This window comes from Polypterus senegalus, chromosome 8 (genome assembly GCF_016835505.1).
Source record: "Polypterus senegalus isolate Bchr_013 chromosome 8, ASM1683550v1, whole genome shotgun sequence".
In the NCBI taxonomy this organism is placed as follows: Eukaryota; Metazoa; Chordata; class Cladistia; order Polypteriformes; family Polypteridae; genus Polypterus; species Polypterus senegalus.
In genome coordinates this window covers 10,283,054-10,298,106 of record NC_053161.1, presented here as the reverse complement: position 1 = coordinate 10,298,106, position 15,053 = coordinate 10,283,054, and the positions used below count along the sequence as shown (strand labels likewise).

General features: G+C 34.6%; 1 protein-coding gene across 4 annotated transcripts in view; it reads left to right on the top strand.

Moving 5' to 3' along the window:
- The window catches only part of macrod1 (mono-ADP ribosylhydrolase 1), a 512,933-nt gene that overhangs the window by 75,687 nt on the left and 422,193 nt on the right, over positions 1–15,053 (top strand). For all 4 annotated transcript variants that reach the window (XR_005634620.1, XM_039760705.1, XM_039760704.1 and 1 more), the window contains exons 2-3: positions 1,119–1,223; positions 7,483–7,557. Coding sequence is in view for 3 of the 4 variants with exons in the window: in XM_039760705.1 (XP_039616639.1) it covers positions 1,119–1,223; positions 7,483–7,557 (180 nt within the window). In the remaining variant the exon portion in view is untranslated. The remainder of the gene's footprint in view (positions 1–1,118; positions 1,224–7,482; positions 7,558–15,053) is intronic.

The following is a 15,053-nucleotide window of genomic DNA, read 5'->3' as shown; positions in this document are numbered from 1 at the left end:
GTCTGTAAATTACTTTTTGCTGAGCTACAGTATTTCACACCTTTTACACAGCTATTCCATATTTTGTGAAAGGAAAAAAGCTCCAGAGAAAATCTCTTTTGCATTTTAATTCAGAATAAAGTTGTAAGTGGCAGATAAGTACAAAGTTATAAAGTGATGGTGCCTTATTACTTTAGCATATTCATTATATGCTTATTATAAATGTTGTGCCCACTAGTTTGTTTTTTTTTTTAATGACATTTTACTTGACAAATTTGGTAATTTACGACGAAAACTCAGACTTTTAAAAAATGTTTTTATCTTGAATATTGTACTTGCCAGCTTTAGACTTCTGGGTTTTTATGCGTAACCTTTTTCATATTGTTAAAACAAATGACAAATTTGTTTAGCATGTTAAGTAAAATAACTTTGCTTTTAATAGTAAGGATAATGGTATTTAAAAGTGGCAGATAGAGATTATCATTGCATAATTTAATAAGATGATTTTAAGTGAAAGTAGATTGAGTTTTAGAATTAATATTCAAAATCTTTTTTCATTAATGTAAAGTGTGCTTTAAACAGTAGGTTGCATATCTGAAATTCTGTTGCTGAAGGTGCTGTTATTAAAACTGCTGGCAGTTTGCCTTTTCAGTGGTTGAGTTTTATATTTAATTGTATCCATGAGGAATTGGGGGTGTTGCTAATTTAATGCTTTGTCAGACTGGTAGAGTTTGAGATACCAGTGTCTGCAGTTTGGGGAATTGGACCTTTGCCTTCCTCCCTGTTAATATTTCATATCTTGATCTGTTTGAACTAGGGAATCACATTATTGAAGGCAATTTACTTGATGATTTGCTGTTCTTTTATTTTTTTTTCCTCTTACGAAATATGTAGAACAGATGTGTGTTTGTTATATGTATTTTAAGACTGACTTCACGGTGAACAATGAATAAAATAATGTTAACCTCCTTTTGCTTTCTGTAGATACTGCACAAAGGGCTGAAGAAAACAGGCTCTACCCAGCAAAGTTACTGACGTTAGAGCTACTCTTTGAATTACCTTACTTTTTTGTTTCTATATAAGATTCTGGGATACTTTATCCTCATTTAACTCACTGTCTCCTCCTCCCCCATAATCAGGAGCTTTGGAGAACCTCACCTCCTCAGAGAGGAGAAAGTTTTATCACACTCAAGATTTTATACCTTTGGAGAAGATTCCCCCCTGGATACCCCCAAATGATAGAGGTGGGTTTAATATAAGCCTTGTTCATTTTATTTACAGAAGTGGGTGTTTTTGTAGGAGAAGTTGTTCAAGACACATACGCTTTTCAAATTCTTAGCTTTAAATGTGTACATTGTGTACATGTCAGGGTGTGTGTTTGAATGTACCTTGCTTAAGACAGGGGTCTTCAAGTTCAGTCCTGTACCCCTTTGTGCCTTCAGGTTTTCATTCCTACCAATTCCACAATCAATGAGCCATTATTTTAACTTCAGTTGATCTCACTGTTTAAAAGACCAACATTTTTACATTTGTTTGTTTTGCATTCAGAAAAGTGTAGCAGTGTGATATATTTATGTTTATAAACCTTTTTGAAACATATTTAAAAGAAATAGCTTAGCTTTGCCATTCTCATTTTAATTCACTTTTTTCTGTTGCATTTACTTACTGACAAGTAATGATCATAGAAGCAGACACAAGTGCAAATGACACTAAATGCTAACGAGAAACAGCTACAAAAGTGTTACCCACTTCTGTACTTTTAAACAAAATTAAATAGCTTGAACATTAAAAAAACACTATTAAAGAGCAAGATAAAAAAAGAAATCAATTTCTACCTAACACACATACATACTTGCTTCATCCAATAATAATTTAGTATATCCAACTTATAATTTCAGGACAAGAATGCTTAGAAACTAGGAAATGGTAACTTGCTTAATTAATGCAGTAGTCCCAATTAAAATAAGAAATTGTTTTGGGATGAAATCCTGCTGCCACAGGGAGCCCAGGACTGAACTCAAAAACCCCTGACTTATAGACCATCTTGTCCAGCACTCATTTGTGCCTTGATCCTGTTCCTTCTAGGGTCACTTCAGTTTTCATCAAAACCATGTATTGGATTAAAGAGTTTATAGTCAGATGGATGGATGATTTCTCATTTGCTTACTTATGGAATGAAGAGTTTAAACTGGAAAGATGAAAGGCATCACAGTGGAAGGAAAGAATCAACAGGGATGAAACTCAGAAAAGCATAGACTCAAATAAGCAGCTGTTACAGAATTAGTGGAAAATGTCAATAATATGGATACATAATTAAAAGTAATGAACATAAGATGACATTTAAGATTTGTGCAATGTTAATTGAATGCTTTAAAAGCAAGCAAGAATTTGACACACACTTAACCCTTTCGATGCTTTTAATATTATGAATTTTATATTCTGCAGTTGTATTGGCAGGGGTGGCTATGTACAAATACAAATATAAAATGCACAAATACTACCAACTGTGGCTTAACTTGAACATTGCAGGACTCATCCAAAGTAATGCTAAAATACATGCACTTCTCAAGATTAATATGTAACTGTGTTTCAAATACATTGTTGGTATCCAGTACTCTTGATTCAATGGTGTGGCGTGGTACCTACAGGTGACACAGAATGCTTCAAGTTGTCATTTTCAGGAGAGAGGATACCACTTGATATGATTCTAATGTAACCATTTGAGTGCTTTGTACATTTTCAAAGTACTTATGAAGTTCAGTGCCTTTGGGAAACTCCTGCGCCATGTTAGCATGGAGTGACGTTAAAAGGAGCTCCAGGTTTGAAGCTTTAAAATGTGAAAGTGAAGTCTGATACACCATACAGAAGGGTTTTCCATTTAGTTCCGAAAAACTCCCATTCAGGTGAGAATGTCCTGTGCTCTTCTTCTCCTCTACGTTTATTCCTGACTATTCAGTCAAGCTAGCTTAGCTAAACTTTTTTGCATATGTGTGAGTATGCTCATGACTTTTCTATTAGTTTAATTATGACAATTATTTTTTTTGTTACAATTATTAGCAACTTTATTAGCAATATTGTCAAATATTCAAAAGCCTTTGGATTTATCGCTCCTGCTGCATCCAAAATTGTTCTGCTCACATGCTCTGCTGATGGTCAATAAAAAAATAACAGTGATAGCCTATGGAGGCTAAGAGCTGGTCCGCCACTCCTTGGTCTATAGCAGGGGTCCTCAATCACAGTCCTGGAGGGCCACAGTGGCTGCAGGTTTTTGTTCTAACCCATTGCTTAATTATAAAGCAATTCTTGCCAATAATTTAATTTCATGGCTTGTTGGTGCTTTAACTCTGCTATGTCAGGTCATTCTCATATCCTAGATTATCTTCCCCTTTCTAAGGATATCATCCAAATGATTTGAAGGCTAAAATGGACGAGTAATTATCAGTCCTTCACTTTTTTCTCTTCACTTTCCTTCCAAGTATTTAATTAAACCCAATAGTGCATGATAAATACACAAAGGTGCAAATGGTAACAAGCTAAATGGAGAAATGCTGCTCTCTTTTGTCATTTGCATGTTATTGCTAATTAGGAGCAAATAAAAACCAAGAATACAGCTGTTTAAGACTAAAATAAGCAATAACGGTTCAAAATCTTAACACGCAAGACAACTAAAGTGAAGCAGAAGTGTTACTTAAGCAATAAGGGCTTCATATTAAGCAGTTGGGTTGGAGCAAAAATCTGCAGCCACTGCGGCCCTCCAGGACTGTGATTGAGGACCCCTGGTCTATAGTGATCTCATTTTAATTTGTGGAATTGCTCTGCTGGTAGACACTTCTGCATGCTAGCAATTTTTCCTCCTTTATATCGAAGAGTCTGTCCCTTCAGACCCAGTTATTGATCTCCCAGTGGCTAGAACCATTTAGGGTTTACAGTTTTTTTCCCCTGACTTTTCTTCCTCCGGTTTTCTTAGTTTTGGAGATGAGGTGCGTTTTTTACTTGCCCATGACAAAATAAAACCAGTCTTCAGTTTACCAGTTTGCTTTTTCTTCTACTCCACCACTTTTCAATCAGTCATTTTCCATCCATGCTTCCACATTTTCTCTAAAATTTTGTACTTGTAATTTTCCCTTCTCATCTCATTTGAACACACAATCATTCTCAACTTTTCCCTGTTTAATACTAATTTACAACTACAGTTCTTCACACAACTTACTTTAATTTTTTTATTTTAATGTGAGATAGGTTTCTTTAGAAAATGGAATTAGAGAGCTCCTAGATCCCATTTTATGCTTCTCTCATTCTTGCTTCCACCACTGAATCTGCACCTCCGTCTCTGTTGTAAATGTCAAATTTATGTTCTCTACTGTGTGTAACACAACTGCACTTCCATTGATTGTTTGCCCATACTTTTTCAGCATGTAGCACTCTTCTCACACATTTGTTATCTGCTTACTATTATTAATAACACTGTCTCACTCGTACATTATACCCAAGAAACTTTCTTACTATACTTTTGACACACAACTCAGATCCACTTCTTCAGTATCCTCTATTCACCTCCAGCCATTGCTTTAATATTTCCTTCATTGATCATTAGACTTTATCATAGCAGCTTTCCAGTTAATTATTTTCCCATACAGTTCTGCTTTTCTTTTTGCTGTCTGCACAAGGTCATTGGAATGCAAAAGATGCCATGGTTGTTTGTTAAGTAAAGTGTTGGTAAACAAGCCCCATACACCGAGGTGTATTTAATTTTCGTCCAGTTACTATGAAGTCTGAACAGTGTTTAGAAAACTCCACCTAGAGGTTACTCTAGCTATATTATTATAGTCTGAGAAGACTAAAGTGGATTTTTTTTTTCTGACAATCTTTGTCGATTTATTCAAAAAATAAATAGGTCACAATTAAAGAGAAATACTGATATGAAAACCAGCATCTTTCTGCCAAAAAATTAAAACCACTGAAGGATTATAGAGTGGATATCAAAAGCCTGCATACTCCTTTTAAATTTTCCAAATCTTACAAAAAGTGGAATAAAAAAGTGTGACTTGATTTGGCTTAATTTTAGCCTTTAACTCAATTAAAACTGAATTTGGAGTAAGAGTATGTAGACTTCTGATATCCACTTTTTACTTCAAAAAGGCAGTGATTAAAAGCACTCTGCTATTGCAACACTGCAGTGTCTTAAGGACAGTTATTTTTTATTTTAAATGGGCCAGTTAGAGTCTTGACCTTAAGCCTATCAAACATATGTGGTTTGATTTTAAAATTGCTATTATTAGCATTTCTCTAGCAACTTGACAATGTAAACAATGTTGCAAGAAGAAGAGGACAAATATTAGCTCATGATTATATTCAGTGTTTATAATGGAGACTTATCTAAAAGAATTTAGATAAGAAAAGGACTTCTACAGTTAAACAAGACAGTGAATGTTTATTTGTTTCGATTGTTCCATCGATACAGTTATTCACTGACTGATTTTAGGGTTAAGAGTATTATTTTTTCACATTTTATTAATTAATTGCCTACTATTTGCTTTCTTTTTGAAAAAGATTCTGTGAAGATGAATACACAGTTCCCAAATAAAATTTCACAAATAGTGCATTTCAATCTTGGGTTCCAGACACATGACTTTGATGAAAGGGGATGAGAGCTGAATACTCCTTCAAAACACTTTGTGTGTGTGTGTGTGTGTGTGTGTGTGTACGTGTATATAATTAGCAAAAAAAGTAATTAATGCTCAGATGTGCTGAGGGTCATGTTAAAATGCTGAGCAGGCGTTGTTTCCTATTATTTTAGCTTGCATGGCTAGAAGAATAGACCTTGAATAAATGATTACTGAGGTTAATTTGGGGTGATCCTCAGAGATGAAGACATCTCACTATGCTGGATTTTACTAATACTAATAATAGCTATTTACAATTCTGTATATAGCACTTTTCATACAGTAAAAGAGAGGGAGCTCAAAGTGAGAAATGTTTATTTGGATTATTACATAAAATGATACTGGTATGGGACAACTGTAATTACCTAGGTGTAATATGTCTATGTTTTAGTTTAAGGCACTAAACAAGCATATCAGTTTAAATCAATGAAATGTAAAATGATGTTTAGCATGAAACAGTTTCTTTGCAAACAGTTCATTGAAAACTTCACAGTGCAGAATGCAGTATATTGGTGAGAGGATGAAAGCCTAGATTTTATATGTCAGGGTTTAGTTTAGGGCACTGAACAAGCATATAGGTTTAAGTCAATTAAATATAAAATTATGTTTAGCATTCTAACAGTTTTTTTGAGGACAGCTCATTGAAAACTTCATAATTCAGAATGCAGCATATTAGTTAGAATTCTTTTGTGTCATTTCCTCCCAACTTTAGAAACAAATGTGAGCTGTGGTGTGACCTCATAATCCTTCTCTGTTGTTTCCTTCAAAACTGTTCCTGTAAGCCTTGTGTTGAGCTTCTGCATTTGATGACATTTTTTTGAAAACTGGGCTTGGTGGACTGAGTCTTATAATTAGAGCTTTCTGTCCAGTCCTGGTTCCTTCCTTGAACTGGATTAAAGTAGTTAAACAGATGGATGTATAGTTTCTCATTTACTTATGAAATGAAGAGTTGACAATCGAAAGATGAAAGGCCTTAAATTAGATCGAAAGAACCAATAGGGATGAAATTCAGAAAAGCATTGGTGAAATGAGTAGCTGTTACTCACAGACAATACTGTTGAGCAGACATAAAATGAGAAAAGGGTAGGTATTGGTGCTTACTTAGACCATTTTCTTGAGTGCGTCATTCTAGGTATAAGACATTCAGACTTTTCCACAAAATGTGAATGATATATTTTCCTTTTATGATTTGTGCTCACTTGTCCTTTCAGAATTCTTTTGTAGCTATTAGAATTGGCCTTCTCGTCACAATAATGAGGACATAAGGGAGCCTGAAGAACAGTCTGAGATCACATTTACCATGTTCTTCATCAGTAAGATATTAGTGGAAAAAAAATCCTGTACAGAGGGGTCCCACAGAACTTCAGATGCCAGAACATTCCATATTGTAGTGCATCTAAATTGTTTTGGCACCATATAGTGTTCTTACTAGGTGGTTTGATATGATTGTGTGCATTATGTATACTTGCTTTCTCTAATATGTATGAGAAAAGGATTTATTTATTGGACTGACATAATTTTCAATTAAATTTTAGCTTTCATCTCCTAATCTTGAAATGCTTTAGACCTCATGAGAAAATTTTCCAAAAGTTCAAAACTTTTTATATAACACTAATGTTTACCTAAATTAAATATTTGTTTTCTTTCTGTAAATGTGAAATAAAAGATGGTCCGCCTTTCAGTTTCTGATAGTATTCGTTAAATAAGAGTCATGCATTTTACATTGTAAAGAAAAGCCTTTTCATGTTGTTTTTTATAATGTAGAGATGCACCTGCACCACAATGTAACCTTGTGTGTAGTCTTGAATAGTACTTACTCAGACTTTTTCCTTTGTTTCAGAGCCTGTAGACAGAAGGATTTCCCTCTTCCGTGGTGACATCACCAGACTGGAGTTAGATGCTATAGTAAATGCAGGTAAAATAGTTTAATATCAATACTTCAAAAACTGCAATCAAGCACTATAAAAAAAACAGTCTATGTTCAGGCAGATATGGATAGCCTCTGCAGCGGAAAACAGATGGTTGTGAAACAGAACTCTTTTTCATCATGCTTGGCCAAAGAAACCGTAAGCTCTTGTCTGTTCCATATGTTATAATTATTGAATTTCAATAGGGCTTAGAAAAGAGCATTTAATGGACTGACTTAGTTGATACAACAGTTTGAGTGCCGTGATTTTTCTGGACCTGTACAACTTGAACAAGATAAACAGAGACCCTTTATAATATATTTTTCTAATCATCTAAAAAATTGGACGTGTTTGTATGGATTGGATAACTTGACCTAGGAGGGTAAAAAGAAGTATTATGAAAATGTATTGGTGTTTGATTATAGCTATTGACTGCATGATTGATGAATTTCATTATTGTGAAGGAGATGGGCTGTTTGTGGCAATCTGTTCTGCAATAGGATGTACAAAGACTCATCTGAGATCCCTGCCTCAAGCAGTACTGCAGACAAGTATTCTATAATACAATCAATGTAATTGAATACTGTTATAATTCATCACTATGTAATGAAATAAAAATTCTGTGATCAGTAAAGGTTGTGACTAATCTAGCACCATCTCCATCTTAACCACAACTGTTTGGAAGTTAATCATATTCAACAACTGGCACCAAGGAATCTTTGTAGGCTTGTCCCCTTTTAATTTGAAAGGCAACATTTATAGTTAGTTGAATTAAAATGACAGGCTTGGGTTCTCCAGTGGTCCACCCTATCTGATTTGTATTGCTAGGTTTTACATTCTTGACAAAGCAAATAAATCTATATATAATGCACCTTGGAGGAGGATTGGGCTTGTAAACAAGGTATTAATTGTGGCTCACAATCAACTCAGTCTGTGACTATTCATCAAGAACACAATGGAATGAATAGCATCTGTAAAACATATACTGTACTGTGTTAGTCGTTTTGGGAAATACATGAGAAGTATCTAAGCAAACATAGTATAACCATATCATTTTAAATTACATGTGTATTCCATCTCTTGCAGTTTTGACATGACCTAGCTCAACAATCCTATTCATCTAATTTTTCCAAAATAACATCAAGTTGAGTTTTGAAGGTCCCTAAAGTATTACTTTCCACCAGGTAATTATTCCATGTGTTTATGGTTCTCACTGTGAAGAAAATCTTTCTAATATTTGTGTGAAATTTACCCTTAAATTTCTACCTGTGTTCTTTTTGAAGAACTCGTTTTCAAATAACAACTTGGAGCCACCATGCTAATCTCATGTCACCTTTAAATCTTTGTTTACTCAAATGGAAAAGGTTAAACTTATTCAATCTCTCTTCATAGCTCAATCCTCTTAGTCCTGTAATCAGCCTAGTGGCTCTTCTCTGAACTTTTCTACCACTGCTATGTCTTTTTTGTAATTTGGATGCCAAAACTGCACACATCTTCAGATATGGCCCTCAAACACACTGATATATAATCTAGAATCTTACTAGCCTTCTATATCACTTCTGTACATTATCTGCATGTAGAATATAAAGACACAACAGCTTCCTGGTTTGTTTTATAAAGTGTATGTACAAAGTTCCGAACTCCTATTTTGTATATAAATCTTAACTATTTACTTCCTACATGTAACACTTTACATTTATTTACGTTAAATTTCATCTGCCACAAATTTGCTCAAGCTTGTATTCTGTTCAAATACATTAGTAATGATTCAGCTAATTGTATATAATCTACCATTCCACCTGGTTTGGTATTTAAAAGTTAACCAGCTTGTTTTTTATGTTATTATCTTTATCTACCTCCATAACTATGACAAATGAAATGGCAGAAAAAACGCAACTTAATGAGGAAAAAAGTTGTAAAAAGTTCTGGCCCCTTGTGGTAACAAAAAGCAAACTTTTAGGAGCAAATACCTTATTTTAATTAAACTTGCACCAAAAATCACACAGAAACAATGTACAGCTCTCAGCTCAGCACCAAGTCCAAAAAATATGACATGGTACACAAGCATTCTAGTCAGCACATCTGATCAACTAACCACCTAGCTATAATGTTAGCTGAACAATATGAATGAAGACTATGGTTACAGAACAGTGTGAATCACAAACATGTTTGTAAGGGGACCATCCACATATGTGGAGCCTTTAAAAAAATGACCATTTTTACTGTTGAAAACCTGCCTGTAGGTCTCGAAATATTTTGCATATTTTTACAGACCCTTTTCAAGAGATACCAGGTTTAGGCTGCTATGTAGCAAAAGAACACCAACTTGCAAAATGTAAACTTATATGCAAAGAATGAAAATATGATGTATAATTACACAATCGGGGTTTACAGAAATGATCAGGCCACATTTGTAAAATTTTGTATGGTTTCGGCCTTCAAATTTATAAATAGGTCATAACAATGATATGCAAAATCTATAGGCTTGTAAAATGGCAAGGTATGAGTTATGTTAAAAAAAACACAAACGACTTAAATCTGTTTGGCTTTAGCATTTGGAGAGTAAAGGGTAACTAAATAATTCTGTTTAAAATTACAAAGGCAGTAAATAGGATATATGCCAGCTGTTTTTTTAAAACGGGTTCTTCAACAAAAATCACAGGAGCATCAGTAAAGGCTGGTTAATGGTTAATTTCACACTGCAAATTGTAGGTGTCTACTGTATAACAAAATACCTAGGAAGAAGCTAACAATAGCATCATCGTGGACCCTCAGTATTGACTTTTTAGGAAACCTTAGGTGAATACAAATTGTTGGGCTCTATTGGGATGCTTTCTTTGTTTTCATTAAATCTTTTCTGGTTTCCTTCATAATACTTCATTTTGGAAAATATGTAACTGCTGCATTAACTGCTGAACAAAACTACTTCTTTATTTTCACTTTATTAAGTAAAGGTTTCACTTTTTTCCAGAACATCTTTTTTTGATTAGTAGATTTGGGTAGATGTGTTGGGAGTTAACACACCATGTTAAATTTATTATCTGTTGCTTGCTTCATTACTGAAGTGAAAGGTGGATTGGTGTATTCCTCTGTGCATACATCAAGTGTGAGTTTATTTGTACGTTATTGTTAGGAACAGCTAAAATAAATTATTCCTTTTTGTATCATCCATTCCTATGAACAATATTTGTTGAAGAAGCTGTCAGTTGTAGAATTGCTTTAGGGTAAGATCAGTGTTGCAAATTAGACTCATTGCTAACATTTGGGAATGAGCTCTTATTGCCTGTGTTTTCAGTGAGAGTTGTCTGATAGTGTAAATGCATTTATGCAGGACTTACTAGTCTTACAACCTTGTAAAAGTTTCAGTTTATCTGAATGTTATTAATACCTTACTTAACCTCCAGTCTTGTGTAATTTTATTGCTTTCCTGGATTCCTGATGTTCCATTCATTAAGATAATCCATTTCTCATTTTTGTTTGTTTGATGCCTAGTGAAGAAGTAGGGTTGCCGCTGTAGCACTGGATGAGACAACAACCTGAATTTAGTAGCCTTTTTAATATTTCTTATCATGACCACTAGAGGGCAGAATAATCCAGCAGTGTAGACTTGAAATCCCTGCACTACTTGGAAGGCTGCACATGGGATTACACTACACTGCAACAGGGTCAGGAACATAAGATTTGCATCCTTTTTGTTTTCATTTTGTTTGCTTATATTAGAAAACATCAAGCATAGAATCAAAGGCTGTGAATAACCTTCCATTTGTGCTGAATCAATCTAAGACCAGAATTACTTGCCTCACTAATAATGAATGAATTTCAAAACATTGTTGTGAATAGGAATGATTATTATGGTCATTTTTTTCTTGTTCCTTTAACTTTGCCTGTTTGGGGTAAAGGAACAGTTTTGGTTTGGTCAATTAAGACAGTGTGATGTTTTGCATAAGTCTAATGTAGTAGCTGCTACAAGATTACCAGTTCAGTTCTCATCTCAGCCTCACTTTGTGACTCTGAGCAAGTTACTTAACATTTTTAATATGTTCTCATTTTAGAAGTCCTCTAGGATAAAGGTGATAGCCAAATATACAATAATAATACTCTGGTGTCTTTTTCAGTTATTGTAATGCAAATAATGCAAGGAAATACTATAATACAGCAAGAACTTTGGAATTAAAATCTCCATAGACCCCATGTCTTCATGTTTTCAGTCAATCATGTATTGATGTTATAGTACAAATTTCAGGTAATAGAAACTGAGAAAAATGGAAAATATTCAGAAATGCACGCAATTATGCATTTTTGAAGTTCTTGACATGCATTTCATATTTTTGTTGTTTCAGCAACCACAAAGAAATTGAATCAACAGTACTGAGGTTTGTCGGCTGTATAAATTATCACAGCTCATGTTGTTATTTTTTTTCCTCAATTCTCTCTTCACTTCCTTTCATAGAGATCAAGTGATCATGAAACTAAAAAAAATGGGATAATTCACTGTTTAGGTGATAAATCATGAAACACTACTGTTATTAGTAAAACACCTTGACATAGGCCATTGGAAGACTTTTTAATTTATTTTGAATTGTTAGTTTTTTACTTACTTGAAAGAAAAAGAAGACGCCTCCCGATTACTCCGTTTTTTTGTGTCATTTTAAAAAGAACCAGTTAGCGTTGAATGTATGTTAATCTTAAAAAAAAAAATATACAAATTTGAAACTAGGGCTTCCTCTACATTATTACATTTTCATTTAAAAATGCATGCATTAGCCTCTGTTCTTGACTCCGGGTGCTTTTAACACCTGAAAACATAGACTTTTGGAAAATGCTCTCCAGAGCTTTATGTTTCTGAAAATGCAGGGTCAATGTTACATTGTTAACAGGTTAAATTATTGACTTTTTAAAAGCCAGACCGTAATCCATGCTGTGATTTGTGCATGCTTTGTACATGGCTCTTTCCTGTTTGGTTCCTGCTCATTGCAATGTCTCATTCCCTGATTGCTGTCCCTTTAGGGGAGAAAACCATATTCCAACATGGTAGACACAGCAGAGTTGCTTTCCATGCTGCGGTTTGTGTTGTGCAACCTGTATACTGTACATTTAAATTTGTGTTTTGTACAGTCTGAGTTCTGCATAAATGCAAATAATTTTCCAGTCACTGCAGTACTGAGAAAAATCATGTGTCTGGCAACATAACCATTCCTTCAAAGAGAACAATTTCTCTTCATGTTTTTGCTGATTAATACATACCTAGTGTAGGCAAATGCCTATATCATATTCATTTTCGGTCATTTAGTGTTGGCAAATATACTTTCCTCAATGATGTGAACACACTAGTGTGGATGGAGATCATTGTTGTTTAAAACTTCTGTTTTTTTAATAAAAATATGGTGGTGAGAACATATCCTATAATATGAGAGCTGTTTGGTGGTCCATTAATTGGTACTCTTCATTATTTCATGGTTAAGAGCACTGAATAAACACATAACTTGCTCAGCTTAGTGTCAATCAATACAGTTCATCAGATCATCTGAAGGTATCCATAGCTAGGATAAGAGTGAGTACTGGGAGGAGGCAGAAGGCCAAGTGTTACCATTAACAGGTTTTTGGATCTTGCAGATTTCACTTTTGTACCACTTGTACGTATATTTGTCAGCTTTAGACTTGGTATTAATTTGTGTCATCATTTATTATTTTTGTGCTGCCAATGTGCGTATTATAGGCACCACCATTTTGGCTTCTCAAATTAAACTTTTTTTGTGGTGCTAATTTGAGGTAAATCTTTCTAGAGAGTTAGGATTTTTCCATTTTCTTTTGACTATGAGTTTTGTCTAACATTTTATCTTTGGTAATTTGGTTCATTTGATTATTTAGGCTCCGGCTTCTGCAAATGTATTGACAGCAAGTTTGTCCAACAGGAGGTGAGAGCAGAGATGGAGGAAGTACATTCTTTCAGGTTATTAACTAGGAAGCATTAAGGTCGAAATTCTGAATTGCAGGATTTCTTGGTCCGAGTTACTAATGCAATCATTCCCAGTCCATCCAGCTTGTATTGGGGAAAGACTTACACTCTAACATGTCCTCTGTATGGCAGGAATGTGACACTGGAGTATATTCTCAGCTGCTACCCATTTACATTGTGGTAGGGATGTAGTCAATGATACCATGACAAGTGGTGAATGTCCATAGGTTTATAAAATTCCTTGGGGCATGAGAGAAGCTTCACCTGTAGGTGAAGATTCCAGTAAGGCTCCTTCATAGTACATTAGAGTAGTAATTGTGATATTGTTCAAATTATTGAGTCGATCATCATGACCATACATTGTCCTGCAGTGTGAATCAACAAGGTTAGTGTTTATGTTGCAGTAGACAGAACGTCTTTGAAAGAAACTGAGCCAAATATGATTAGTTGATAGAAGATAGCCACAGCAGGAAGTGGTCTGCAAAATGTCATCTTATAAGTTGGTTGCAGGAAGTTTCCTTGGCAGTTCTCAGTACGGTATTAAACTTATTTAACATTAAAGGTATGTGCAATAGGAAAGACAATAGACCTAAAAAAGAGGCAATAGAAAGGGAGAGTGGCTATGAATTTAATGGACCAGTTTGTGTCCATTGCTGCCTAGACTCAAGTTGGTCTAAACAACCTGCTTTTTAGCCTGACCTGAGGAATCTGATATTGAAAGTCTCAAGACAGCTGACGACTCCAGATGATACCACTGATAATAGATCTAGGTTACTTAGTAAATGTATTCATTAATCAGCAATTGAGTATTTTAATGTGTCTTTTAGCTGCTTTTTTAAAATGTGTTTGGTGTTGCATAAATATCAACCTCCCTGCTTCACTCTTTCCAAATGAAAACATCAGTTCTATGAATTGCCTATTACTTTTGCAAAAGTAGATTTAGCATAATCGTTTGAATAACCAGTAGTTGAAGTTCTTGCCACCATATGATTCTGGTGGAGCTTCGGGCTTATGCTAAATATGGGAAAGTAAAACTGTAAGAGTGCCTGGTAACTAACATATTCTCTGCTGAAATCCACTGGCATTTGAAGTAGGGTGTTGAGGATGCTGCAGCAATGTTCTGGTTTTTGCAAGGGATTGAATTAAACTACTGTGCTGTGTTTAGGCTGTTTCTGCTCATTTAAAATGTAGGATGTTCACTTCACAACATCTTCCAATATTGATACTACAATGTCTATTATTTTCAGTAGTTACTTGATAATAAAAAAAACTCTACACAACATGCCTCCAACATTTTGGCTTATGCACCAGTGTGACCAGTATGTATTCATTGTAGATGCATTCATGCACAGAATGTAACTTTGTGTTCACATTTCAACCAAACAGCTTGCCCTTACAAAAGAGAAAGCAACTTCAGCCCCTGAAGAAATTCATTATGGTGATTTCAAATCCTTTAGAGTTAAAAAAACACCATGCAGTTAATCTCATCAAGTCCTTGTACTGATGTGCTACATTAGGGATGATTATAATTAATACCACAGTGTTCAA